Source organism: Hippichthys cyanospilos, chromosome 14, assembly GCF_059441005.1.
Source record: "Hippichthys cyanospilos isolate Australia breed blue-spotted pipefish chromosome 14, RoL_Hcya_1.0, whole genome shotgun sequence".
Classification (NCBI taxonomy): domain Eukaryota; kingdom Metazoa; phylum Chordata; class Actinopteri; order Syngnathiformes; family Syngnathidae; genus Hippichthys; species Hippichthys cyanospilos.
The window spans coordinates 11,137,859-11,165,634 of record NC_142382.1 but is presented as its reverse complement, the minus strand read 5'-3'; the positions used below and the strand labels follow the sequence as shown (position 1 = coordinate 11,165,634).

General features: G+C 38.6%; 4 protein-coding genes across 5 annotated transcripts; 2 read left to right on the top strand and 2 right to left on the bottom strand.

Annotated features, from left to right (window-relative positions):
- The first annotated feature begins 312 nt into the window (after positions 1-312).
- On the top strand, positions 313-7,081 carry LOC148412953 (uncharacterized). The gene is made up of 9 exons (XM_088433414.1): positions 313-603; positions 2,193-2,366; positions 2,439-2,577; positions 3,889-3,977; positions 4,310-4,373; positions 4,611-4,699; positions 4,786-4,898; positions 6,182-6,338; positions 6,495-7,081. The coding sequence occupies exons 1-9, from the start codon at positions 555-557 to the stop codon at positions 6,650-6,652; spliced, it is 1,032 nt and encodes a 343-aa protein (XP_088289540.1). The 5' UTR covers positions 313-554; the 3' UTR covers positions 6,653-7,081.
- A 1,695-nt stretch (positions 7,082-8,776) lies between these two features.
- Positions 8,777-10,664, top strand: mrpl35 (mitochondrial ribosomal protein L35). Its single transcript, XM_088433800.1, has 4 exons — positions 8,777-8,827; positions 8,991-9,162; positions 10,138-10,282; positions 10,362-10,664. Exons 1-4 carry the CDS (start codon positions 8,797-8,799, stop codon positions 10,548-10,550), a joined length of 537 nt encoding a protein of 178 aa, XP_088289926.1. The 5' UTR covers positions 8,777-8,796; the 3' UTR covers positions 10,551-10,664.
- reep1 (receptor accessory protein 1) lies at positions 10,660-22,733 on the bottom strand. Of its 2 annotated transcripts, XM_088433799.1 has the most exons (8): positions 22,587-22,733; positions 21,337-21,409; positions 20,098-20,174; positions 19,800-19,920; positions 19,397-19,510; positions 17,865-18,027; positions 15,976-16,172; positions 10,660-13,950 (listed from the first exon to the last, which is right to left on the bottom strand). In XM_088433799.1, the coding sequence occupies exons 1-8, from the start codon at positions 22,616-22,618 to the stop codon at positions 13,879-13,881; spliced, it is 849 nt and encodes a 282-aa protein (XP_088289925.1). In that variant the 5' UTR covers positions 22,619-22,733; the 3' UTR covers positions 10,660-13,878. The 2 variants fall into 2 exon arrangements, with proteins under 2 accessions (XP_088289925.1, XP_088289924.1); XM_088433798.1 differs by lacking the exons at positions 10,660-13,950; positions 22,587-22,733 and adding an exon at positions 21,496-21,893 and having other exon boundaries at positions 15,744-16,172.
- A 994-nt stretch (positions 22,734-23,727) lies between these two features.
- Positions 23,728-27,704, bottom strand: chmp3 (charged multivesicular body protein 3). The gene is made up of 6 exons (XM_088432691.1): positions 27,274-27,704; positions 26,260-26,320; positions 25,704-25,883; positions 25,500-25,621; positions 25,101-25,215; positions 23,728-24,526 (listed from the first exon to the last, which is right to left on the bottom strand). Exons 1-6 carry the CDS (start codon positions 27,316-27,318, stop codon positions 24,387-24,389), a joined length of 663 nt encoding a protein of 220 aa, XP_088288817.1. The 5' UTR covers positions 27,319-27,704; the 3' UTR covers positions 23,728-24,386.
- Between the last annotated feature and the right edge of the window lie 72 nt (positions 27,705-27,776).

Sequence of the window (27,776 nt, the reverse complement as noted above, 5' to 3'; positions counted from 1 at the left end):
AATCATTTTGATTGCAAATATGTAAACATAATTATAACATGCTTGCTACGTCTGAGAAAAGATGTGTAAAGGTTTATTATTATGGCTCAGTGTTTCTTAATCATACACAGAAAGTTTGTCATAACCTGTTTCATCATCAATTTGCGTCACAAAAGTTTTTTTTTTTTTTGTTTGTTTTTTTTTTTTTTTTTACCCTGCACAAAATCAACCACGCCCGAGTGTGTTATATGGATGGAATGAGATCTTTGAACGTTCCTAGATTATGCTCACTACTGGGAAAACAAACTGAGATGAAAGTGCCTCGAATGGATTTATCTTGCACATTAGCGCTCCTGCTGGAAACCTTGCGTAAAAACTGAGTTTTCCGCCCTTTTTTCCTTCTAAAGCAAAATCACATGATGTGTATTTTGTCATATGACGCCTATGAGCGGAATAGTCCCACTACAAGAGAGCTTCACTCGGGGAAAACAAAGTTGTCAGTGATTTGTCAGGCACTGGATGATGCTGTAGATGAACTTTGAAGAGGAGAAGAGCTGTGGACCATCAAGAGGAGGATGGACCCTTGGGCACCTCTGCCCCTAATCTTTGCCTTTTTTTTCATTGGTGAGTAAATGCAAGCGTTATAAACGTGAAATGTACTCGTTTGTGTTTCTATTGCCAAGGCATAAATCATGATCTCATATTTTCCACATTTTTTTATTTACTTCAAGCTCCTGCTTTGTAATTCAGTAAGTTATCTTTATTTTTGCATTCCTTAACAAAGCCCATTGAGAATCAGTCAAGCAGTTGAAAAGTGAAATTGCCTCTTTTCTTCACCCTCGTTTATGAATACAGATTCAAATTTTTGAGAATTGTTGACAATCCAGATTTGGCTCCAAATCACATGACACCCTTCTCTCTGAATAACTGCTTTTCTTGAGGAAGATGGCTCTGACTCTAGCACATGTCTAATGTGATTATTCACACAATGTGCCCTCTTGTCTCGCTCGTCTCACAGATGTGCTTATATTTTACCTGCTGGCCCAACTTCCCCGCAGAGCTACAGATAAAATAAAAATGACATTTCAGGCATAAAAAAAATTTGTGATGAAAACATTTCAGTCACATTTAGACTTGAGGTTCCTCGCATGTTTGCAGGCTTATTCATGGAGGGTGGTGAGCAGGGGTAGCAAACTATTTTGGGGGGTATAAATATATATTTACCCCATAATTGGCTACATAGATGCTAAACTGCTGATACCTGTACAGTAAACACCACTCCATGTCATGGTTCTTTCATGGCGCTGATATTTTGCAGATTTTTTTTGTTAACATTATTTTGGTTTTGGAATGCCTTTGAGTGTTAAAACAAGTGTTTACATAATTTTCAAGTTACAAAACGTGGCCTGTGGATACAGATCTTTAACTATTGCGGATGTCATAACGTAACGCCCATATTGAATGGACTGCTGTACAACATTGTTCATGCATTTGATTCGTTTTTTTTTTTTTTAACAAAAAATTGAATATGAAATGAGGGAAAATATTGAAAGATTCACCAAATATTTGAATGTTCCGAATGAAGACTCAATCAGGAACGGATTTCAGCCAAAATTAAACAAATAAATCCATTTAGAAGGAAACATTCATTTGCTTAAGTGAATTTATGGATGCAGCTATCAAGGATTGTTGGGATTTGGATAGCCTTTACAATTAGATATTGAGTATTTGGAGGAAAAAGATTAATACATATATAATTACCAACCTTTATGAATTATTGATGATCAACATTATTTTTTACTTAAATGTTAACTGTGCATAGTGGCACATTACTTAAAACCTCATCCTCCAAATCCCTCCCCATAATTTTGGTCGATGATATAAATTTACTTTTTTTATGGTTTCAAGTGTTCAGTTATTTACGTCTTATCATGCCAGCACTTGAGCGCTGCTACACGCAGCTATAGTGAAGCCAGAAGCCACTAGAAAACACTGTTTTGTTTTTTTTTGGTATACTGCTACATCTCGAGTAAAAGCAAATTATTATTATAATTATTATTTTTTAATCATGTTTGGCCAGCCCCTGTGGGCAACACGATTCGGCCTGCAATTAAACCAAGTGTGACACCCCTGTTTTAGTGGATAAGTTGTGTGACAGCACTGAGTCAACCTCCTCCACTCAAATTCACACTCCCAACATTTTTGTGTTGCAGGCATGGTGATGAGTCAGACCACACCCACCCCTGCTGCCACCACCATCACTTTCGTGGAGAACGCCACCGCTCTGACACCAACTTCTGTTCCTGTCAGTAGCACTACCCCCAGCTGCTCTGCGTTCAACATTTCCAACTGTGAGCCCTGTGCACCTGGATCGCAGTACGACAACGGTCAGTGTCAAAACTTGACTCTTTTTAGGAGAGACCCTAAAGAGCTGATGCTATTTGACTCTGTATTCCTAGGCACCCTTCTGTGCGCGTGTTGCTCTGAGCCTGGGCTCTGTCTATTTCCTGGAGCCTGTCTACCATGCACTGTTGGCTTTTACCAGCCACTAGCTGGACAGCAGCAGTGCCTGCCTTGTAGGCAGGGCTTCTACACAAAGTAAGTTCAGTGGCTACCAATATGACGGGCGTTGCTCTGGCTGATTGTGTGATTATGTGAAGGTAAGATCAAATGTCAATATACTGTACTTTAAAAACAGTTGGGTCAAAAAAAAAATCCAGTTAAGGTTTATAAAGGGATTGACCCCAGTCAATCCATTCCATAAATTAATTTAACCCAATTTTTAGGGTTATTCAATTAGCCCAGTCCTTTTCAAATAGTGGTGTGAGCCCCTGTGGGGTGGTGCTAAGCGATACTGGGGGCGCGGATGAGCCCGGGGAAAAGGCTACGTTTATGCCACGTGAAGTGTAATTGCAATAAAATAAGAAGTGACATCTTATTTTTCAGGCACTTTGATGCATTTGGTCGTTTTTTTTTTTTTTTCAGTTTCAGACTAACCCTTAACCTGTATAAACGCTGTAAAAAAATAATTAACAGTTGTTGAAGTTGATTATATTGCTTTTTTCCTTTGTTAAGGTTAAGGATACAGTTTTAAGTATTCGTATACAATTTTATAGGTAATGTTTATTTCTAATGTTTGTAGTCCCCACAGCCACTTTTTTCTTTCCCAGGGGGGCTTTTCAAATTATAATTAAGAACACTGATGTATTCGAAAATTAGTCAAATGCATAAACCAAAAAAACAACCCCATTTTTGGGTTATTTTATATAAACCCAACCCAATTATTTAGGTTTTTATGTGTTATTCAATTCACCCAACTATCTGGGTGAAATGAATGATCCAAAAAAAATGGATTAAATAAATACAGGTAATTGACAAAACAACCCAATTTTAGAAGCATGAAATGAAATGAATAACTCAAAAGATTCTGTGAACTTCTGTCACTAAGCAACCAAACATTTTTTAGGTTGTACTGGATTACTCATGTCACACAAAGTTTTGTGAAAAATCAATAATCCAATTGGCAGGTGGTCATTTTCTTATCCATAATTAGGATCTCGTTGCCCCAAATGTTTTTAGAATGTAGGTTCTTAAAACAGTTGGGTCAAAAATGGACCGATCCACTCCTTTGAACATTTTATCCATTGATAACACTTAATTCAATGCAAAACAATCCTGAAAGTTGGGTAAAAATGACCCGAGTAGTAAAAAAGGCCTTTTTAGACCCTGACTAGGTTATTTTTGTCCCAAATGTTTAAAGTGCAAAGTTGATCCTTACAACCTATATTTATTTTGAAGATTGAACTTTATGTAATCATTTTTTTTTTTAAACTTGATTGTGTAGGACCAATTTTTACCTATGTATGTAGAATAATAAGTAAATCGAAATGAACTTTTTTTTCCCCCTAGTTTTACTGGAAGCCCATTGTGTCAGGCATGTCCCCCTGGATCCTTTAACAACAACACTGGTTCAAACGGCTGTGCAAGTTGCTCCCCAGGTTGGGTTTTAGAACAAAAACAACATGGTTACTATCACTACACATTTTTAAATACCTACAATATGTATTGTGTACAGATTGGACCTTGTCATTTTAATAAGAATATCATTATTCAAATGCAGTCATAAACTACATTTGCAGTCATAAAGTCCCAAATTATCAGTCAGATATTGTTGGGACAGTGTGAGACTGACTTCTCACTTAAGTAAAACTATTTGGATCCTCACCATTTTTCCCATATATACCCAGCTAATTCATTTGCCACATTTTAAAAGTATTTCTTCCATGACCCATGCAATGTGAGAAAATGAAAGTAAATTTGCTGTTTTCAGGTTTCTTCTCCTCTCTGCACAGTTCCACATCGTGTGCACCGTGTTCAAGTGGGAGTTTTTGCAAGTAAGTCCATTGAAGATTCCACCTTTTAAATGCAAGGCATTTATAATCAGTGTGAAGATTCCCTATCAGTGTCAGTTAAAAAAAAAAAAAAAAATCAATTGGGGTATCACATGTTTTTACTTTGCTGTAGCTTTTATGGGACATGTGCAAAAGTAGCTTGAGTTTGTCTAACAGCTCAGTGTTGTCAACTTTCGTATTTATTCAAACTCCAGTCAAAACATATTTTTCTTCTGACAGCTCAACTGGTTGCTCTCAATGCCAGACATGTCCCGGGGGGTCAGAGGCACTACAGACTGCAGCAAAAAATTGCACTCCATGTCGGCCAGGTTTGGTTATGTCTAAAGAGCAATGCACCCTATAATGGAAATTTGGAAGTTTTAGTCGTTGATGGGATTTTTATGATTTTGGACAGGCATGCATAAGGCTCCTCATCAGACAATGTGTCAGATCTGCAGCAGTGGCTCCTTCCAGATCCGCTGGGGCCAAGAGAGCTGCGATGTCTGCCCAGAAAACCATTATTGTCCAGTCAGTACTTCCTCATTCTCACTTTGGGCTCACCACAAAATGATTGATTACACATAGACGCATCAAAATATTGAGGACCACTTGCATAATTTAACGAGAAGAGCTGAACCTAAAATTCAGTCTCGGAAATAGAATTGATAATATGCCAGGGTCAACAAGCGCAAATCTTGCTATTGGCTGGTGACACTGTAACTCACTGTTTACATCTGTCAATCAAACCTTATCAATCCAGTATAGCATTTTTCAAACATAAAAATGCAACTCAAAGGTCTGAATAATAAACAGAAAATATATTATAAGAAATCCTGCTCCCTTCACCCAAACACACACTAAGCTACACATTTTCACAAGCAGACACACACACACACACACACAGCAGGTTTCTCAGTGAGGCTATCCCTAGCCTCATCCAAAATCCAATTCAAACCTAAACTCCAAAACCAATTCTTGACCCTAAAAAAAAAGGGCTGGATGAGTGGGGCCCACCAAAATGGCCCTTCAAAGACATGTGGTCCCCACAAAGAGAATAAAAACCCAGAGTACAAGCCCTACCGTGAGGCAGAACCAAAAACACGTACCCACAAGCAGATAAACTATGTTAAACATTAGATTAACATGTATAACTAAGATTTTTTTTTTCTAAATGTAGGCATGGAAGTTGAATTATACCTACTGTAATTTACAGTATCGGAGGAGACGCTAATGTTTTGACACTGACAGGACAATACCGAAGATTAGATGTGGATTTTACAACCGTAACTATAGTTCATCATACTGAGCTTGCTCTCTAAAATTACATTATATTATTCTATTTTTTTTTTGCTACCCTAGTTTTGCTAGCAGATTAAACAAATTGGGGGGAAAAATGTTTTATAATGTAGGCAAAATTGTATTTGCTAATGGACCTTATGATTTTAAAGGGGGAATCAAGTCAAAAATGTTTATGACAATAATACAGTATGGTCTATGTACCCCCACTAGTGTAAACATGGCATGAACTGCCTATCACGGCTTAGCTTGCAAAGATCAAGAGCATTTTCGGAAAACTGATGAAAACAAAAAACTTGAGCAACTGTGATGTCATTTTCAGTTGACAGCACGTAGCAAAATGGACGCCCCTTAGATAAATGAAAAATTGTGGATTGTGAATTCATATGTCATAAACACAACATTAACGCAAATACAGTTTTTAGGCTAGTGGGGCAGAATAGAACATATTATTGTAAAGAACACTTTTAACTTCCAATTTTAGGGTTTGCTCACAGGGTTTGTTCTGCTTCCAGAGTCCAGACGTGAGCCCTATACACTGTCCAAGTGATGCCTTTTGTCCAGAGGGCAGCTCAGCTCCAGGCTTTTGCATGGAGACTTTCTTTCGCAAAGCGGGGGACACGTGTGAACTGGCCCCAGTCACCATTGCCTTATTAGTAATTGGAGGAGGGGGTAAGATGGCATAATCTATTAAAGCTCCACTTCCAGTCTTATGAAACTTGTGATGTTCCCAAATAACTATCATGTGTACTGTGCAGTGTGTGCATCAAGCTATCTTTATCCCTTTTGTGAATTTTAATTGCATCATTACTTTTTTTTTGTTTCTAGTGGCTCTACTCTTCATCATTGTATTGGTCCTACGCAAAATGAGGGACACGGATGGGGAGCTGAGTGTGTCCCGAGCGCCGCTATTACGCAAGGAGAGGCCTCAAGGTCGCTATTATGGAATTCCCTGTGATGCGGAGCCCATGTATGCTGGCTGGTGATCCAAAGGAGAGACCAAAAGTGGACATACATTACTGAAACACGTTGCAAAACTGAAACACGTGTCGGCTCTCGTGAGAGACATTCGAGATTGATAGGTTCACAGTCGCCGAACACTGTCCTTTTGTAAGTGGTCTTATTGGATTAGGGGTGTCATGCTGCAAAAGCAGATGCATGCTAAGACTTGGTGGATTGGTTTCCTTTTTTTTTTTTTTTCAAAGGCACTTTTTTATTTTTACTGGTATAATTGCTTTCATTCGCCCTCATGTGTTTGTAGACTTTAAGGTTCAACCACTTGCTAAATGCTCATTGACAGCACATGGAACACATTGGCACATTTTTAAAACATGTCAATTTAAGTGTTTGTTTGGTCTGAATCGGCTTTTTAAAAATTGTATCTTTTGAAGAAGAATAAATGGCTTATAACCTAATGTTTAGGTCTTTTATGTTTTCTAGAGAATTATAATTGAATAACCCATCAATCCAACTGATTGTCCTCATTAAGGTCAGGGGTTAGCTGGAGCCTAATCAAAGGCTTTTATATTATATTGTGTTCATTAAACATCCATCCATTGTTTATAGCTGCTAAATCTCACTAGGGTTGCTGTCTTGCTGGTGCCTCCTCTTCCAGGTGTCTACAGGCAGTAGGCAGAGGACACCCTGAACTGGTTACCAGCCATTTGCAGGGCACACAGGGCCGAACAATGATTCACGCACCCAATCACACCTCATCTACCATGCATGGTTTTGGAATGTAGGAGAAAGCTGATGTGCCTTTAATAAAAGGCGGTGTATAGGTGGATGGATGGTTCACGGCAAAAAAAATAACAACATAAAACATTGTTTTACAAAAAAGGCCAGCACCAAACAAAATATGGACTTAATAATGATCTCTCCTCAATTTACACAATAAGTGGGAAATCTATGAGTTGATATACTGTTACGTCCCAGTCTAGGGTCTAGGACATAACATGAGTAATGGGCCCCGCCTTCCCCAACTCCCAAGCAGCCAGCCAATAACCCAAAGGTTTGGAAAACAAAAGATACATTTATTTACAAAAGGGTTACTAAAAGAGTGGAGCAATTAACTCAGGGTGAACCAAGGCCAAAATAACAAACAAAACAATCTCTGCAATAACCAAACTAACCTAGCAAACAAAACAACCAAAAGACAATAAGCTTACCTCCCTAGCTCCAAAAACAGGAGGAAAGAAAATGTACAACAAAAACGGCGATTCACCCCTACTGCTCGGTTTTAAGACAATTGGTACAAATGCGTGGCTGGTTGGAAGCGAAGGAGAGACGAAAGTTGTCTGCCGTCTCCTCTTAATATATGGCAGGTGTGCGACCTTCAATCAGCAGCAGCCAATCGTGGGCCTTCCTGGAGCCGACCAATTTGTGCACTGCTGGGGCCCACCTAAACAAAAGATGGCAGGGAACACAGGGAAAAAGAAACACAACAGAGAGCAAGACCCCTGAGTGACCCCACTCGTAACAATACTCACAGGAAGCTATTCTGCTGTGCCAAGCACAACAGGTGCTCTGTAGGTGTACTGTACATTCTGCTATCTAATGGAAGAGTATGTGTCTATCATTATTGAAGGTGGCGTGACCTGATGAACAAATGTGTTTTTAACTGATTAAAAGAAATTCTTGCTAGTAAAGGGTAAATGACTAATTCCTCGCAGTGCTCCTGATGAAAATTGCACGGAACATTAGTGGGCCACGGCAGTAATGAAGGTTACTTGCTGGGATGGGTAACCGGTATTTAAATCTCCTTGTGGCTATCTTGGGCCAGCTGACACTCAGCGAACCCAAAATGCATATTTTAGGAGTGAATAGAACGATTTTTTTTACATTTTAACTTTTGCCTCCAAAGCCCATTTCAGAGTCTGCCCTTATTGTGTCCTTTCTACAGGAATTGAATGCATTGTTTTAAAGCAGTATCTGTTTTTATACACTATGTGTGCTTCCATTTCTGTAGTCTGTAGTTATATCTTTTTTTTGAACGAAGGCTCTACATTCTGAGTTCGACCAGACGATGGAGCACATCAGCCCTGCCGCTAGATGGTAGCATTGTGTCCTATAGCGTAATAACGTTTGTCCACGCAAGACTCCGTAGTGACGTCATTCACTAGTGGAAAACATGGCGGCCCACTTAGCAAGGAAGATGTCTGGTATGCAATTTGACGTTTGGATTTTTATCATCATCTTATCATTAATCTTGATTCTTAAGTGTTTCTTTGAAACTACATACTAAGACTATACTAGTATTTTTGCACGCTTACTTATCGGAGCAAGATGTGGTACCCGTATTGACATGTCCTTATATTCTGACAGGGTTGTGGAGGTCGCCGCTATCTGCGTGTTTCTGGACCCGGACAACGAACATGGCTCGGTTGTCTGGCTTCATCCAAGTTCCCAACCTAGTTCCTTTCCGCGTGGCTCCGGCCATACGGACGTCACTGACCGTAACGAACAATCAACTCTCAAGTTGCGGCCTCCTTCAACGGTAAAGACTCGATTCGAACTAATGTATCATTAAGTCGCTCGGGGAAATATTATCACCAATAGCAAACATTCTAAAGTTAATTTAGGGTTACAATAATTTTTATTTTAATAGTACGTGGTTCACTTATCGAATACAATATTCATTCAAATTGTATTAAAAGGGGAAATGTCTCGTTACCAGATTTAAAATAAATAAATAAATAAAAAGCTCACTGATGGTCCATTTTTGTTACTGAAGGTACCGTTTTTAATGAACTTTCTCAAATCTAGAGCACCTATCCAGCCTGTTTTCCATGTATCCCTCCTCCAGTGCACCCAAATGAAAAGATGAGCTGGAGGGTAACATTGAAAAGAGGCTGGATAGGGTAGTGATGAGCAGAGGACACCTTTGAAGACTTGAAGCTTCGGTCTAAATGGCTTGCCAAACGGTTCAGCTACTGAGGCTTCATGTGTTCGCATTAGTCTCGGTGGCCATCACCATGATTGTCATTTGAGCTATGTATTACATTTGTAAGTCGTCGAGAAGTCTATTTAAATTCAAATTCAGATATTATTTTCAATTTTTTTTTCTGTAACATGGAGTTGCACTAGATACTACTTGTGACTGTTGTGCGGCATGATATGAGTCATAGTTAGACAGCTTTTTGGCACCTTGGGACCCTTTTTTTGGTTGGGTGGGTAAATATTCTAAAGGACAATTAAATATAGATATTTACATGGATTTTTCTTTTATGTTCATTAATCACACTGACAACTTAGCACTTCTTTAGACAGAGATTTCTCAAACATTATCTTCCAATTATGAATCATGCGATAGTAAGCGCTTCAGAAATTCTACCCTGGTTGCTCAAAACTCTTCAAAGCCTTGTCATGGGGGTTCTCGAGGACCCGAATTGGGCACCTCGCTCTATGCCAATACGACCTCAGTTTTTCATTGTGTCCTCTTTATAAGAAGGAAGTGCTCTCTGTTTTGCAGGGTATCTGCTCTTATTCCCCCTATGAGTCAGCAGCCAAACAGAAGTCTGACATACTACAGTGTAAAGAAGGGAAAGAGAAAATCTGTAAAATCTGTCACACAACGGTTCATGAGGCTGCACTGCGGTCTTTGGATTCGACGCAAGGTACAATTTTAATTGGTATCGTTTTTTAAATTCATTATTTATTTAAGGGGCTAATCTCAATTTATCGTCCTGAAAACAGGCTGGATACAAGAAGAGACTGTGGAAGAAGAAACCGGCCAGACGAAAGCGACTGAGGGAGCACGTTTTTTGTAATAAAACCCAGTGTAAATTGTTAGATAAAATGACCTCACCATATTGGAAAAGGAGGAATTGGTTTGTTGATGATCCATACCAGAAGTATCATGATAGAGTCAACCTCAAGTTGTAATTCTTGTATTGGGGTCTTAGTATCGAGAACGTAATCTAATAATTGTTGCAACCATTTTTTTTTTTCACAACACCACACCACAAACAAAAAAATAAAGACATCAAGCATGTAAAATGTTTGCTTCATGTTTAATGGCTGCAAAGTGATTTTAACCAACAATAAACCATGCCACTACATCATTGCTGCTACTTTTATATGTAGCGCACATCAAATTGAAGTCATTCTGGCCTGCCAGAACATAAACTCTTAAGATAACCCTGCAAAGTGGAAGCATTAAATAATAATTAACAGATTCACATTAATTCACTCAATCTAAATTCGAGCAGGGGACCTTTTTCTCATCAGCGGCCATTTTATAATGTCTTCTCAAAGACATACAACACATGGGGAAAAATAATGGAATGATGAAAAACATGTATATTTTGGGCATTTGTGATTTTAATGTCCCCCCCCAGTTCCTTTTGAGTTTTTTTTTTTTTTTTTAAGTCAGGAGGCTGGCCAGATTAAAAACTCTAGATTCATAATTATCATGCAATGGTGACCTTAGATTGAAGCACATATTTCTCCAGCTTGTATAGGAGGAAGGAAATGACCTCTTAACACTGATACTACTAATGCCAAAACGTTCCCATTATTTGGTGTTTTTATCACATCCATTAAAAATTATACTTGATGTGAAGGTGGCAAGTGTATCTACAATATCCTAGTGCAGGGATGTCCGAATTTGTTCCTCGAGGACAGGTATCCATTTTTTCCAGGTTTCTTTCCCCAAGGCAACTGATACAAACGATCGGGATTGTTATCAGCCTTCTGCTGAGCTTGCTGATGAGCTGATCATTTCAATCATGTGTGTCGGGGAAAAAACCCCAGAAAAGACGCAGGATACTGGCCCTTGAGGACCGACTTTGGATACCACAGTCCTAGTGAATGGTGTGTAAACAAGACAATTGTACCTGAGAAGCTATTTTTTCAGCGTACAAGATGCAGTGATGACAAGAACAGTACAGGTACTACTGTGCACGTTCAATTTCAACAATTGACAGTGATACTCAAATGCTGCTGAGGCTCAGTAACAATATGAAGAAAATAAAGACAACGCTATGGGGCCCGTCAGGGGCATGATTCAAGATAACCTCTTACATCAGTGAAATGCTCACACATTACTACTGAAATGTTTATTTCAGTATAATTTGTTAGAGCATGTCAGTATAATGAATAAAAGGAAGTACAGAAGTGCATTTCAGTTGTGTGAGCAGCAATGGTGAATTATGTCCCAGGCAGCCCCTCATAAAACACATAAGCACACATACAGTATATATGCTGAATCCTGCGAGAACAACCCTCATGAATTCCACAGTAGAGATACTCAGAATAGAATGTACAACCTAACACTATTAACATGAGTGGTATTTTGATTTGCATTACATGGCCTAATAAATGACAAAACAAAAAAAGTTGCAATAGATTGTCAAAATCATTTATCCTTTTGTGGAAGTACAAAAACGTGATGCTCAAAGACAATAGGCAACCGATATACTCAATAGGGGCATCTCAATCATAATATTACCGGTCAGATTACCAGGTTAATAGTGATTGATTACTTTCAGTTTATTTTTTTTTTTAATCTTATTAACCCAATTTTTTATCTGTAAATTGAAGCTTTTTGTATGCTGCTTGAATCCTTTTTCATGCAATCCTTAGGTGGGGTTGTTGAAGTTTGGAAAACAAAGGTCAGTCGCACACTGAAACGGGTACTGATTGGCAGTCATTGCGTTTGGTATAACCTGATAGGCTCCTGCTTGGGTGGGCGGGCAGAGGGAAATGTGAAAATGGAAGAGTATGTGATTGTTGTCGGTCTAATGGCTGGTAAATTAACTTAAAAAAAACAAAAAACACATGGTAACTTCAATAAAGGTATAGTGATGGACACTCTTTGTAAGGAGCTTGCTTATCACATAAGCAACTAAAGTTTAGCTTAGCACATAAATGCAAAGCACCCAGTGGCGACTACAACCACAGCTAACGATACCAACAGAAGCTAGTGTAGCCGTTTTTTGCTAAAAATGCAAAACCACCCCGCTTTTGAGTGAGTTTGTGATGCACAAGAATGTTTTGTTTTATTAATTTCTTATCATTTAGTGATTGACAAAAGAAAACGGCACCGTTCCTCCTTTTGCACTTGGAACTACTCTCAAATACAGAATGCATCTGTTAAAGAAAAAGTAAATGACTGCAGACTTTTTTGTTGCTGTATACCAGTTTCACAAATTGGCATCAAAATGTGGTTGAACATAAAAAAAAAAATAAAAAAACTTCTTGCCAGGTTGCTATTTTCTAACGCTGATGCCATGTCGCCCAAGGTCAATTGGTGTGCAAAAAAGAAAGTTAATATATTCTAACAGAAATCTGCAAAGCCTATCAAATTCTTATTTTCTGATATGTGCCATTTGATAGCTCAAATGAAAAAGGACATGAATCATGCTTGAGTAAGATCTTGACAAACGACTTTTTGGATTGAACAACAGATTTTATAAAGCCAACAATTCACTGAGATGCACCTGTGCATGATGGATTATTGGGTCATTATCTAGAATTGAGGGCAGTGATATTTGCTAAATAGTGCAAAATGAATTTATGTGAACACAATACCTAGAAATAGCTAGTTCCAGAAATATTGGGACAGTCACTTTCCTAAAGTAGTATTTCTAACAGGTCTGACCGTTTCCTGCATAGAATGGCCATTTCCTAAATGGTAAATGTCATATTATGTGAAACCTGTCAAAATTGTCAAAAACTGTCCTAATATTTGTGATCCTAACTGTACTCATCGCCGAGTGAGACGTGATGCTTGTTGTCTCCCATTAAGGCTTTAATAGAGGTAAATAAATCAGCCACAGCTGCTTGACTTTTCATGATCTGTTCTTTCTAAGAATCACATCAGATTTTTTTCCACTTTTAAAACATTTACCACAGCAGCCATGCATTTGACCCATGGCGACTTACTGTTGACAAGCGAGCTGCAGTACATTCTGTAGCACAAACTAAAAACGCGTGGCCAGACACACATGCAAGTGCCCAACCGAACCTGACAGAAAAAAAAAAAACACATTTAATAACTTCTAGATCTGCTCAGCATGGCGCTCTCACATGTTGTCCTTGCTGTATCATAACTGTATCACATAGACATGTCGTCACAGGTCACCTTGGTAATACCAAATTCCAAAGCAGTGCCGCGTTAGTCACGTAAAGGTTCCTTTTTTCAAAATTACTGTACGTGTTGCAGCAAGCTGGAGGCAGCTGGAGGCGTCGATGTGCACGGCCCACGTGCTCACATGGCTTCAGTGTTGGAACACAAAGCGCTCCTGGATCTCGTGAGAGGCCTTAAGACTCTAAGAGGAGGCTACGGGGGAGAAATGAAAACATCAGCCACATGATCACTTCAAGGAACACCCTCGATACTGCTTCTTCTTTGAAGTATTATTTTCACTTACAGCTCCAAGATCATCCTTGCCATTTGGTGATGTACAAGTTTTTTTTCTCATTTTCAACCCCAATATTAGGGGGGCGACTTATAACCGCATAACTCAAAACAGACCCATTACATATATATATATATATATATATATATATATATATATATATATATATATATATATATATATATATATATATATATATATATATATATATATATATATATATATATATATATATATATATATTCTAAATTCAAATTTATAATAAATACATCTGAATTAGAATGAATAGCGGTGATGACATAAGCAGAATTTGTTTACGTGTTAAATGCTTGCACGAGTCAACTTTTTATCAGATTTAAACATTGTGAGAACGCCAAGTATTGCCTCTTTGGAGAAGATGCTTCAATGCTTCAAATCCTACTCCTGTCCTTGCAATGGGAGAAAATGGCAAAAAAAGAGACCAGTGATGTCACTACTTTCTGAACTTGCTATTCAAACGAGAGGCAATGGGAAATATCAGTACTGTACCTCCACTGTAATGTAGCTGGTCAGATTTTTTTTCAAAGATGCTGGGTTAAGTCTTAAAGCAAGTGTAGGAGTCGGAGTAGGAGTTAAAGCCACTACAGTACTTCCAACTGCATGACATTGACACTTCTGTAAACAAGCTTCACGTCACCCATGTCATAAAACTGCGATCAATCTTGATCAAACCTGATGTGAATAACTTACCTCAACTTATGTGAACTTCAACCACTGCAAATGCTACAACCACCAGCCCCAATATTTTGCATGTAATGGGCATTAAAATGACCTCTCACACACATAAAAACATACCTGATGTTCTGACATCTGGCAAATCTCCATTTGTTTCTCACAATTAAGATTATTCGCACAACACATCCTCTTCGTCCACAAAATGAAAAGGAGCCCAGTCAACAACGTCCAGGTGGTCTGTCTCTTTTCAAACAAAGACTGACTACCGGTAAATCCTTTGTGATCTTCATCCCATCCCAGCTGCGTTTGTTGCTATAAACTCACAGTCACAGTCTGGTCTTCGTCTGAGGTGCGTGTTCAAAAGGCTGCTCTTGTATTTACAAATCCAACATTTTCAATTAAGTGAATATTTCATGTACAGAAGCATTCATATCTAGAGGTTCCACAGTATTTGGGTCTATTTGACCCAACATTCTGGGTTGTGAAACGACGGATCATTTCGTGCAAGACAACCTCAAAGTTGCGTTTTTTTTTTTTTTTTTTTGTCAAATTCACTCAAATATTGGGTCATGCTTCTTTTTTTTAATCCATAATTAGGTTATTTTCTATGCAACTGTTTTTGGAGTGCATCTTGTATATTCTGAGGTTCTGCATCTATTTCATGTACTTAAAATAATGCTTGGAGTTAAAACACCAAATTTCCAAAAAATTCGGTAAGTGAGTGCAACACTAGTGCACAATATCTTGCATTTTCTGCAATGCTACACGCATATATTGTATTACAGAAGTTATCATAATTACATTGATGTACGATGCACCTTTAATATTGTTAGGAATGTTTCCATAGTTGATCACATCAAAGTATAAGGTTAACAAATGTTTTGTTAAATTACCAGATGCATTTTCAATCTTTAAGAAGTAAAGACACTTGCAAGTGGTTTGATTCATAGGTGATTCATTATATAGAATCATCAAAACAAACATGATACTTGAAGCAATTTACATGCCACATTAGCAGTAGTCACACATTGAACAACAAGTCCAATTCGAGCTAATTCTCCATGAGTGAAGTGTTCACAGCTGCAGGTGCACTAAAGCATGGAGACCATTTAGTGACGCAGCATTTGAAAAGAATACAGGTGGAGCCACTGGGTGAGTGGGTGAGCACTCAGAGGAGCGTGTTAGAGGCAGGCAGCAGCTGAGCACTCGTAGTAACCAGGCAGAGTGGGTACCTCGGGAGCTTTTCTTTTCATGAGCCCGTGCTGGGATGAGTTTGGAGACCCCCGCGCACCCTTCGCTCCCTCCTCTGTCTCCTCCATAGCTGGAGGAGTAGGGGAAGGCGTGGAGGGTGGGGAGGGATCGGGTGTCAGCGAATCCTTGGGCTCCCTTTGGTTTAATGCCAACACCTCATAGTCAGTCATGTCAAAATCTATAAAGGGGGTGGAGGTGAATCATGAATTATGCTGTCAACTTTCTAGTGACTGACTGACAAAGTATATTAATGGTGCGTAATTGCTTGAAGAGCCATTAAGCACAAAAAAAATACATATTTCCGCTAAACACCAAAGCGGAGCCTCGACAGAAACTTCTGACGAGTGAATATCAATATTCAAGTGTGAATGACTTCCAATGAGCATGACATTGAGCTCAAGCCGTGAACCCACAGCTGACATTTGTGGCAAACTAAGAATAGCCCAGAGGACGTCTTAAAGTAACTTGCTTATTGGCAGCTAATCCCGTGAAAATGTCTTGTCATCATAAATACTGAAATATTAAAACCTTCTCCAAAACTACGTTCATTTGTCAATTCAGGGGGCTACAAAAATGACTTCATTTTGCTGACATTTTCTTATTGTCATTTAGTGCAGCGCCTAGCATAAATTAGCCAGCAGCTGGCAGCGCTCCAGTGCACTCGAGAGCAGTCGGGAGTATTTTTCAAAGGCAGTTTAACGGACGTAAATGACTCTGCACACTTTGCTACTGACAGATTTGCCATTCCTACTGATCCCTTTTGAAACCGCCAGGCTGAGTCAAATGTGTCTTCTGTGGGTCTGACGTCACTTTGTCTCATCGAACAGAATTCATGGGGGGAGGGCTATCTAAAAACTCTGTTTTCATGCTAAATCGTCTGTTAAATAAAAAGAAAACTTTCATTCATATGGACACTGTCTCATCACATCCCTTTTACATAGGCATCATTATTATGATTCAGTGACCTGCTTGGTCCGCAAGATGAAAGAAAATGGGGAAAAAAGTGTTGATTTTTCATTTTAATTCAACACTATAATAATCGGCCTGTTTCATTCAAGACTGAAGAAATCTCTATTATACACCAGGCTGAAATTTTTGAAGATTTGGATCTTTTCAGATGTCTATTATCAAAATTAATCCTTGACAATGAATAAGACAAACGCGACGTACGCGTTATGTACTACGGGTTGAACCAATTAGCCTGCTGTAGTTCCTCCATTAAACCTCAATCACGTTTTGTCATTAACAACATGAACGCATTGCTGAAATCAAATGTTTGTCGATCATGCACAGTTTTTTTACACCACCCTTTTAACCATTAACTTTACTAACATACATTTGAAGGTATTGTACTTTATTGTCCTATTTTAACAACACATAAATGAAGAGTTGTAGTCAAGAAAAAGAAACAGTGTTCACATGATACCGCAAAAGGAACAAATCCCTCTAGCCGCTACTATAATTATGAACGTTATCACAGGACACACTTGCCTGTTGTAAACAGGAAGATGGGCTGGGGGAGAAGTTTCAGGTGAATATTAGGGAAAAAGGGTACCCAAAAAGTTCTTTGTATAACAAATTGCCTGTTTTGGGTGTGTGTATGTATTATATTAAGCGCTAATTTAAATATTTTTCCTATCAGTGGCCATTTCAGCTTTAATGTAATGAGTCCTGCAAAGACCATACTAAACTTATAAAAAAATGTGATGTAACAATGGAATTGCAGCTTATTATGAGCATTTGGGATTTTTTTCTGGCCTTTTGATACGTTTCTGGGTTGAAATGCTTTCACAGGCCATGAAAGCTCCACAAACTGCAGGTTCGCCACCATTGCATTTAGTGACGCAACTGCTCAAAAGTTTCAACTCACCTTTGTTGTAGCTTTCCGATTTGCTCCGCATCATGGTGCGGGCCCGGTGCTGAGCTGCTGCTTCCCCTCTCATTGGCTGGGTGGAGCTGGCCGCGTCCGACTCGTACGCCGCCAGATCTTGCATGCTGAAACTCCTCAACCTGTCTGTCAGAACTCCTTGGCCCTGGGACACAAAGGAGCAAGTTTTCAATGAGATGTAGTTGGAGACAGGAAGTTCAGAGTTAAGGGGGGCTTCTATTTGAAAGATATATGTGTGCATGTTCTCCCAAGGTTTTGTTACTTGAACTGTACCTTTGTTTAGCTCAAGCAGTCATACAATTTGGACTGGAATTTAAAGGAAAACCACGCCAATTGTAGCGCTTAATAAGCCCATTCCAGCTCACTTTTGCCGAGAAGCGGAGTACACCCTTGAATGGTCGTCAAGACAATCACGGGGTATGTTTTCGGAGGAAGCTCGAGTACCAGAAAAAAATCATAATCCACATAGGAGCGTCTGAGCAAGACTGGAAATCTGGAAGCTTTTGACAATGACACATGCTGTGCGGTCCTGCCAAACTGCACTATCTATGTCACAAGATATCATAGATGGAGGCTTTCATTTGTACAAAAGCAATTTTGAAATTAGATTGAACAATTTAGACTAAAGTGAGTCCTTCTGCCTCCTAGACAAAATGGTTGACGTGAACTGAAAATAACAAAACAATTAAAATTAAATACATTTAAAAAATATAGTCACAAAAGAAAACTGCAACAACTACTTATGTTTATAAAACTTGCTTACTGTTCCGCCAATCCATAAAAACATGCTGCTATTATTAACTCATTCACTGCCATTGACGACTATAAATGTCAAAGCTCCATTTTGAGTAGGTCTTTCACTGACTGTCGTATCAAATCTATTTTTGACAACTAAAGCCATGAATGAGTTAATAATCCAAGGTTTCACATCAGAGACAGTTGTTTTTTTTTCCCCAATATTTAGAAAAAAATTTTTCTTGGGAGTGATGTGTTTATTGTGATGTGTTTATTAATTCATTTAGTACCAGACATTTTTAAACCCTACTTTTGTTAAACAGTTGGATTTTATTTTTTTTTTTAAATATAAATATGTAGTTGGGGTTCAATGTCTGGACTCTTAGAAACAGAAAAATATATGTCTTTGGATTTGAATGAGTTCAGTACCCTTTTCCAGGTCCCGCAAGTTTTCAGTGTCCTACTGTATACCTAAAGCAAACATGCCATTTTCCGAAAGTAACATTTTTTCACAAAAGAAAAATCACACACGCATCCATTAGGGCAAACTTTAGGCACACAGAACAGTTAAAAATCGTATCGCTTTTTGTCGAATTTAAAATTGAAAATTTAAAACAAATGTTTGCCTACCGCTGAAATAAAACGTGCAACATTGTGCACAAAAAACACAAAAAGACGCACATCAATATCAATATTTTGTACCACCACAAATGGTCGACACCCTGAATTAAACTCTTTAGGGTCAGAACAAAACCAAAAATGTTGAGAGTCGGCAGTACCTTTGTTGCAGCCATGACTGCAGCGTTGGCGGCAACATTTAGCCCCTTTCTCCCATAATGCACCAGCGTGTCATAGCTTTTGTCCTTGGCTTGGCAGATGTAGTCATCAATATCCTGGGACAAGCCACAAAAGAAAAAAAACATGTCGTGTCTGCGTGACGACTGTAACTTCGTGATTGAGTCATCCCTCATCACACACAACTCATTCCATCGCAGATGCAAGGAAAGGGACACAGCAACACTGCAAACGCGAATTAGTACAAAGCCACGTTTGTTCCCCAGATAGCTTACAAGCTCAAATGCTTTTAATGAGTGGAATCAATAACCAAAACCAAAGATGGTGTTTTTTTTTTTTTCCTTGGAATACACAGGGAAGTGTAACAACAAGTGGGGGAATGTTCACCTTTTCTTTAGAGGAAAGAGTGGGGTGGACAAACTTCCTGTAGAGCACACTGGAGCCTTTCGTGTAAGGCGACAATAACCACACCACAAAGGCTATCTTCAGTTCATAGTAGAAAGGAAGCCTGGGGTGAATACGATGACACAAACACACAGTCAAGAGGCTTACTGCTCACACTCACTTTCAATTCTATTCACGTCACAGTAGGTTTATTATGGAGCCTGGTTGAATATTAAGCCACAATAGTAGCATCAGACTGTGCAGGTTTACCCAATCAACACGTTTGATTAAATTTACTTACCAGCAAAGAAACATATCGGTGAATGTTTCCACGGATGTAAATAAAGCAAATATTATCCAGTACATCATCCATTTCACCTGAAAAACAGAAAAAAAAAAACATTGAATCTATTGCTATTTGTGTAGTGAATAAATAAATGGTTGAAGGTATATCTAGTTAGTTAAACAGACAGCCCAGAATGCTGGTGTATGGATTCTGTATCATTATATAAAGCTTTGTCAACATTTTTGTTCCACATTTTTGTAACAATTTCAAACAGTTCCTATTGTCTTAATAACATGCCTTTGACATGCATTCGCTTTCATGTGAAGAATTTAAATAAAAACAAGTTATCAACTCATTCAATCCCAAAGGCATGCTGTCTTTATGTATATGTTTTTTAATTTTCCAAATGTTTCATTGAAGGATGGACTAAAAACTGCTCCGACTAAAAGAATTAAGTAATAAAGTAATCGATTACTTAAGGTAATTATGTACTAAATTAATAAATTACTTCAGGTATTAAGTAAAAATGAATTGAATATTTTAGGTAATTAAGTACTAAAGTGATTACTTTAGTGGCTAAAGAATTGAAGTAATCAATTACTTTAGAGTTGGTAAGTGATTACTTACTCAATTATTGTAAGGGTTAGTAATTCATTTACTTCTGCACAGAAGTAATCACTTATTTAGTGTCTTATTCATTTATCAGCAGCCATTTTTAGAAAATCCTTTAGCCAAACATTTAAAAGAAATATAATCACAATATTTCACACATGCTAATGATAGTTTGACAATACAGACATTTTGTGATAACTGATAGAACTGTATTGGAAAAAAAAGTAGCATCATATTCGCTCAGAGCTCAGGTAACGACCAATCACAGCTCACACACTTTCTGAGTTAGCTCATCTGACAATTGCAAGCTGAGCCGTGATTGGGTGTGGACTGAGCAAGAGTGATGTTATTTTCAGTCAACAGCAAGAGGCAAAACGGCAAAAAATGGGTGGATTTTTCTGCTTAATTCATATTCCACAAACACAATACTGATCAGGATACAGTACTGTGTTCATGCATAGAACTTTTTGGGAATTGACTTCCCTTTTAATGTGGATTTCTTTTTACTCCTTTAAATATGTGCACTTAAACTAAAGGCCAAACATCACTTTTTACCCAGTGGTACCAAAAAGGGCAGCGTGTGTGAATTTGTGAACAGTGAACCACACATGTGTGGGTTTACCTTAGTAAAAACATACTTACATATTCCTTTACATCTTTGGACTTGACGGCTTTATAAGACGAGTAGGCAGGATATAACGTACCAAATACAAGTCTGAAAGAAAGTTTTATTCATATTAACATGGGAAATTTACATGATGACTTTACATTTGCATTATTATTAGATATGGATCTACATACGTGAAAAGGGCCTGTATTAACTGTGCAAAGGTAAACATTGTAGTTACACTTAATCCCAGCACACCATTAACTCCTATGGAAACTATAGAACTATTTACATTGACGTCTTAATATTATGACTTCATGCCACATGATCTATGACAATGTCCCTATGTCGTGCTGATATCACAATGATGTCATCTTAGTTTACAGCGCTTATGATAAAGCTCCCAAGAATTGATCACAATAAGGTAAAATATGCAGTTCTTGTTTTTCCTCCTGCCCCAAACACACCCGAATGAGTGAGACAAAGTTAGCCTGCTTGGAGACACCTGCGGCCGGGCAAAAGAGGCATCGTGGCCCGGCCGACAGCTGAGGGCGAGCCGATCAAGTTACTGACCCACACAGCTCAGCACAAATAGAACGCACTTGTCGGAGATCACCACTTTGTGTACTGTACATGCTCATGCGTTTGTGTTTGGGTAAGACCATTGTGAATGAAGACTCATGTAAATTTAATTGGCTCATTTTCTCAGGCTTGGCTCTGAATGCGCTGTGTATCGGCGCTCATCGTTATTGCAGGATAAATTAAAAGCCCCAGTTGGAATAAGATACATTTTATTTCATGTTTGGGGGGAAGGGAGCGGTGTATATTTTCATGAACATGTCTTGATTTATTATTTTCGTGCTCTCAATAACATGACTGGTTGTAACCTGAGAAGGCTGACCCATCCCTTTTTGTGTTTTTTTCCCCTTCCAATGTAGGACATCAACACATTATTATTGAGTAACCGCCCTGTTACGTTGCTGCTTCGGTTATTTGGTTTAATGCATCGTAATGATAGCTGTAACAAAACAGAAGAAAGCGTCAGACAGCGACTCAAAGCCTGTTAAAAATAAACAGGCCCACCTCTAGCGTTCCTCTCAAGCTGCTTCATTCTAGTGACATTTGTGTTGCATTTTGAAACCCCCCTTAAAAAACACAAAACACGTCCTCCCGTGCTTTAAAATCCGAGGGATAAACGCGCCGCCCGAGCGTCGCCTTCCATAAGGCAACAAACCAAAGCAATGCTCGTCACGCTCACGTGTGAATTGATTAAAAAATGACTTACACCACAATTCTGGAGATGATCCAAGAGACCATTGCGCCGGAGAGGCGACACAACGCGCGACACAACGCGCGGTCTGCTGCTAAGGAGGAGTTTCCTCCTCCTGATGATAATGACAGGCGAGTCCAATCGCCCTGTGTGGGCGCCAGCGCGAGCAGACTCGAGCCCACGCCACGCAGCGCTACATATGGCCAGAAGAGGCACTATTGCGATGCATAACAACATTGGGGAAACATCATACTAGAAACGCATACTGTACATCCATCCACCCGTCCATCATTTCCTCAGTAAGAGTCGCCGGCGTGCTGGTGCCAAGGACACCCTGAACTAGTTGGCAGCCGTTTATATTAAATCGGCGTAAGAGGGCTTTTCTTTTCAAATGGGAGTATGTGTATGCACAATTTAATGCTGTGAAAGGAACAGTATATTTTCAAATTTAGGGCAAATTACATGGAATATGAAAGAACCTTTTACAAAACCTTGAAAGCCTTTGTCAAGTTATATTTTCTGGAGCTGCTGAATAAAATAAATGCAAGATACTGCGTTAAAACAAATCAGACAAGGATAGCACAGCATTATTTTAATGCTTTTTTTCATCCAAAAATGATTTGTGCTTTTTAGTGGGTACTTTGCTAGAAAAAAAAATCGTTGGGGCAAATCTTTGAAACAAGGTTTCAATCCATACTGAGTAAGACTGATGGATAGAAAATGCTTTGATATGAAAAGCTCAATTCTCGTCTGAATGTCTTTTAGTAACAACAGTATTGTATAGGTGTACCTAATAAAATATCTTCTTGATGTATGGCTGCAATTTGTGCTTCTAAGTTTCATTTAAGTTCTTGTGAGCACCCGCTTTGAGTTTCTGCACCTGCTTTACTGGCACTCCCGCTGACATTCAGGAGCCACAAAGAGGTTTAACAAAAGCAACGAGTGTACTTGAAATACTATCCTGGCTATATAAGGGGCAAGGGAATTGCTTTAGATTGAAGAACAGCCAAAATGTATTGATGATGTTCAAGGGAAAGAATACAGTGTAATTTGTTTTTACTGTCTGTGAGCTGCAAAATATTCTTAGCTAATTTAACCTCTGAGCAGCCAATGGGGAAACAAAACAGAGATAAAATAGTTCTATTCAGTGACAGTCTTGTTATTCTTAAAAATTTTATTTGCTTATCATTTTACCCCATGTACATAGAAAAAAAAAACATAAATTGCACTTTCCTAATACAGATTCCTTGTACTAACTAGGCATTCCGGTGCTTTTGCACTGTTTTTCCTCATTCATGGACCAGATTTTGGACACGCAGAGTTTAACAACCAAAAATATAGCTGAGGGGAGTATACATGCATATTTATAACAAGCGTAATTCATTTAGTAAAGACACACCAACTCTACTGAAGTTTTTTTTTTTTTTTTAAACAAAAAAACAAACGCACCCATCCAATCTAGCTTTTTGACCAAGACTAGTGAGTGACGTGAACATGTCAGTGACTGCTTTGCAAATGGTGAGATGGAAACAAATACCCAACAATGTCATGGTGTTCATAACCGAAGACGACTTAAGATGACACACTATAGGCACAGTAGGCTTGTCATACTTACATTATTTACACTCTCAACCCTTTGACTTGACTTTGGGATAGTAAACTTAGAAAAAAAAATCTGATGACAAAATCGAATATGACATGACCCATGCACAAATATAACCCCAGATATGATTCTGTGCAAACGAGATTAGAGCAAGTATAAATAAGGATTTCTCAGCAACAGCTCAAGCTGTATAGTCTCAAATGAACACCAACTTAGCTCCGAAGAGCGGCCAGTCTGGACTGCATTTCCTCAATGTCTTCCTCGGACTCCTCCTCCTCCAAGGCAGCGGTTGCCCCCGAGGGCATCTCGGGCAGGGCGTCTGTGACTTTGCTGGGCGCTTTGCCGAGGGCACCTAAACACATAGCAAAGTATCCAAAGAGAAATTTTTGTCTGGATTAACACTGCAGGTCCAACTGTCTAGTTCTTAGTAATCACCTACTTACATATTTGAAAAACTTCCACAAAAATTTCAAGTGACGACTATCTAATGACTGAGGGTATATGACGACGCATCACATTACACAAAAGTAAACAATAGTGTTCCCCAAATCCCCACGTAGTTGCAGTTTGTAATTTGCACACCTTCTAATGCAGAGATTTTTAAACTACCGGTAATATTTTTTCAAATATGTTTCTCAATCCTGCTATTAAAGTTGAGTTGCAGCCCGCAGGATTGCCATGACCCGCGATATTCTTGAGAAATGTCAGCTTCTACATCAAACAAGCACTGACTTGGATAACTGATGAGTGTGTTTACGTTCAATTCGACAGCAGAACGTAACTCATTTTTCATTTACATTTCAAAGATATCTGATACACACTTGAAAATATTTGATTTCACATTGCCAACATGCGTCTATGACCCCCCCCCAAAAAAAATCTGACCTTCCAAAAGACAAACGTGAAGCCCACAAACATGTCGTTACCTGCTGTGATCTCAAAGAGAATGTTGTCAACTTCCTCCTCAACCGCCTCTTCCATGTCTTCTCCATCTTCCATGCTCTCAAACGTATCCTCTAGCATCTCCTCAATGATCCCAGCCTAGAATATTCATATATGTGCAGTTCTATGAGGAAAACATCTCCAGAGAGCTCTTTAGTCAAACAAAATATGGCTCTCATTTTACATGGTACAAAAAAGTACTGGGTATTTGTTTGCTTTTATCTTGCACAAATGTTCAAACTTGTGTAAGCGCAGAGTTATGCGATTTTCAGACATGTTTTGATTTGTTTATGTGTAGAATAGAGTAGGCAAAAAACTAAGACAAGGGGGAGAAGACACCACTTTTTGGGGGAGAATATGTATTATTAAATATGGCGGTAGACCTTCATCATCTCCTTTGATAGGTCTCGCATGGTGGCCTGTATCTCTGGGACCTTGACAAGGTTCTGCATGGCTTTCATCACATCTGTGCTCTTCTGCACGGAACCGGCTACTTTCAGTACAGCTAAAAAAAATAAAATAAAATAAAAAAAATAATGTTTGCAGACATTTTTATAAATGAAGTTGAACTGTGATGCACAACTCACAAAGCTGATTCTTCATGCTGAGTGTCACTGAGTTGAGGTGGGCTTTCGAAGAGTAGAGCTTTGTGACAGCTCGTTTTGACTGAACCATCTCCTTAGCGAGAATCACACAAACATCTCTCTGACCCTTTTTGGCAGCATCTTTGATGGATCGCTTCACTTTTTCCTGTTCTCTTTGAATATCTGGAACAAAATACGAGCTTGACGTTATTTCAATGTACTTACTGGTGACTTATAAACACCTGCTGTAAAAAATGAGATATTTTGATTCATTTTAAGTTTGTTAAAGTAGATCAACATTCATTAGGACAGTTCTGCAAAGTGTCATTATTGGCCTAATTCAAATTTGGGTCAGGCCAAAAAAGAAATTATGTAACGACCTCATTTGCTTGCTGACAGTAAAATGAGAAATTCTCTCTGTGGTTATTATACACATGTGGACACAAATGTTTATAGTTGTTGAATCTGACAAATGTGATAATAAATTAAAAAATAAAAGAAAATGAAAACAGAGTATCAGACTTCACTGGATTAATAGGTGAGTGTGCCATTTCCTTACCTCTAATTTGTCTGTCAATTGTTCTTGATTCCTTCCTGATTTTCTGGGTCCACTCATTTATCTAGAACGATATTGCAGGTACTTCAAATTGTATTAATTTTATTATACCTCAATGTGTTCTAATTCTACAATACTTGAGTATATTCTCGATCATTAAACAAAACTACAACAAAACATTTCTGAAATCTTTTTTTGAAAATTGTGAAATCTTTTTTTGAAAATTATGAAAGGCAGCGCAGCCAGATTAATGTCTGTAGCCAATTCACTAATTTTCTTGACGTTAAGTCTTAGTAGAGTTGGACCAAGAAACGATTGAAAGATCCAAAGCAGAGTTTCAAAAACTGTGTTTGGGTTTTAGTATTCGTTTTTAAGACAGTCTGGGTTTCAAAGTGGGGGTTCTGACTTGGGTTCTTTCCTGGGTTTCAAATTCTGGTTTTAGCCAAGGTTAAGGCTTCAAATTTGAGTTTTAAGGCCAATGTCGAGGTTTAAAGTGACTAAGCGTGTTTGTGGACGTGTTGACCTGATTGAGAGTCTACAGATTCAAGGCGAGCCCATTCTTCCATTCGTTGACGTATAAAATGTGTATATTTAACCAGTGTAGAGCAAAACCATGTAGCCTCACAACAATATTAATGTCCAAGAACTAATGTAACTGCACTGGATTGGTCACACTTCAAAAGTTAGGAGACGTCAATTAAGCGGAAATGCTCTAAATCGGGTTTGTTTACATCGAGGGGATTGACAGCAGACAAGCTCCGATGCTAAGCTAACTAGCGCCACATGTAAACGCATTATTTATGATCGGCGGGTCCTTTCTTTGAGAAACAAACACGGATAACACGTGAATTCAAGCAGACGAGTTTTAGTCGTTCAGCTTAAAAAAAATCGAAAGTGGTTGTACAGCACTGCGATTTTTCTGGGAACAACCGTTAGCAAAGTTAGCGCTATCGTGTTTGACTTTTATCAGAAGCTTTTTTAAAACTGTCGTACAGTTGTTTAGTGGTCGGTGCTTACCATCTCTTTCGGTGGCTTCTCCGGTGTTCTGCCGAATAGTCCCATTGTGCCCAAATGGTTTAAACACAAGGTTGTTAGTCAACTTACTCGCTGGAAGTAGACAGCTACCTGGAAATAAAACACGACTTGCACTTCCTGTTCTCGTTGAGTCGGCTCAGGTCGGAATCGGATATAAAGGAACACTTCGTGCTTTAATCCAGCAAATAGGCAAGAGGGCGTTCAGTCAAAAATAGGATGAATAAATAAATACTGTTGGGGGTACTGTGAATTTTCCTCCGGGATATGGTCCAGCCCAAAAATAAAAGATAAGAAAAAACATTTTAGGACGAATTAATCTGAATGATTTGAGGCCAATTTGCATTTTTCCTCTAAATTTGAATATCAACTGTGTTGTCGGTTTGTTTATATGCGTTCGTGAAGTAACGTTCAGGTGTAGACTATTTTATTTAGTTTTCTGAAGTGACCACACCTGTGGGGTACAAGTCAAAAATAGCAACACTCAT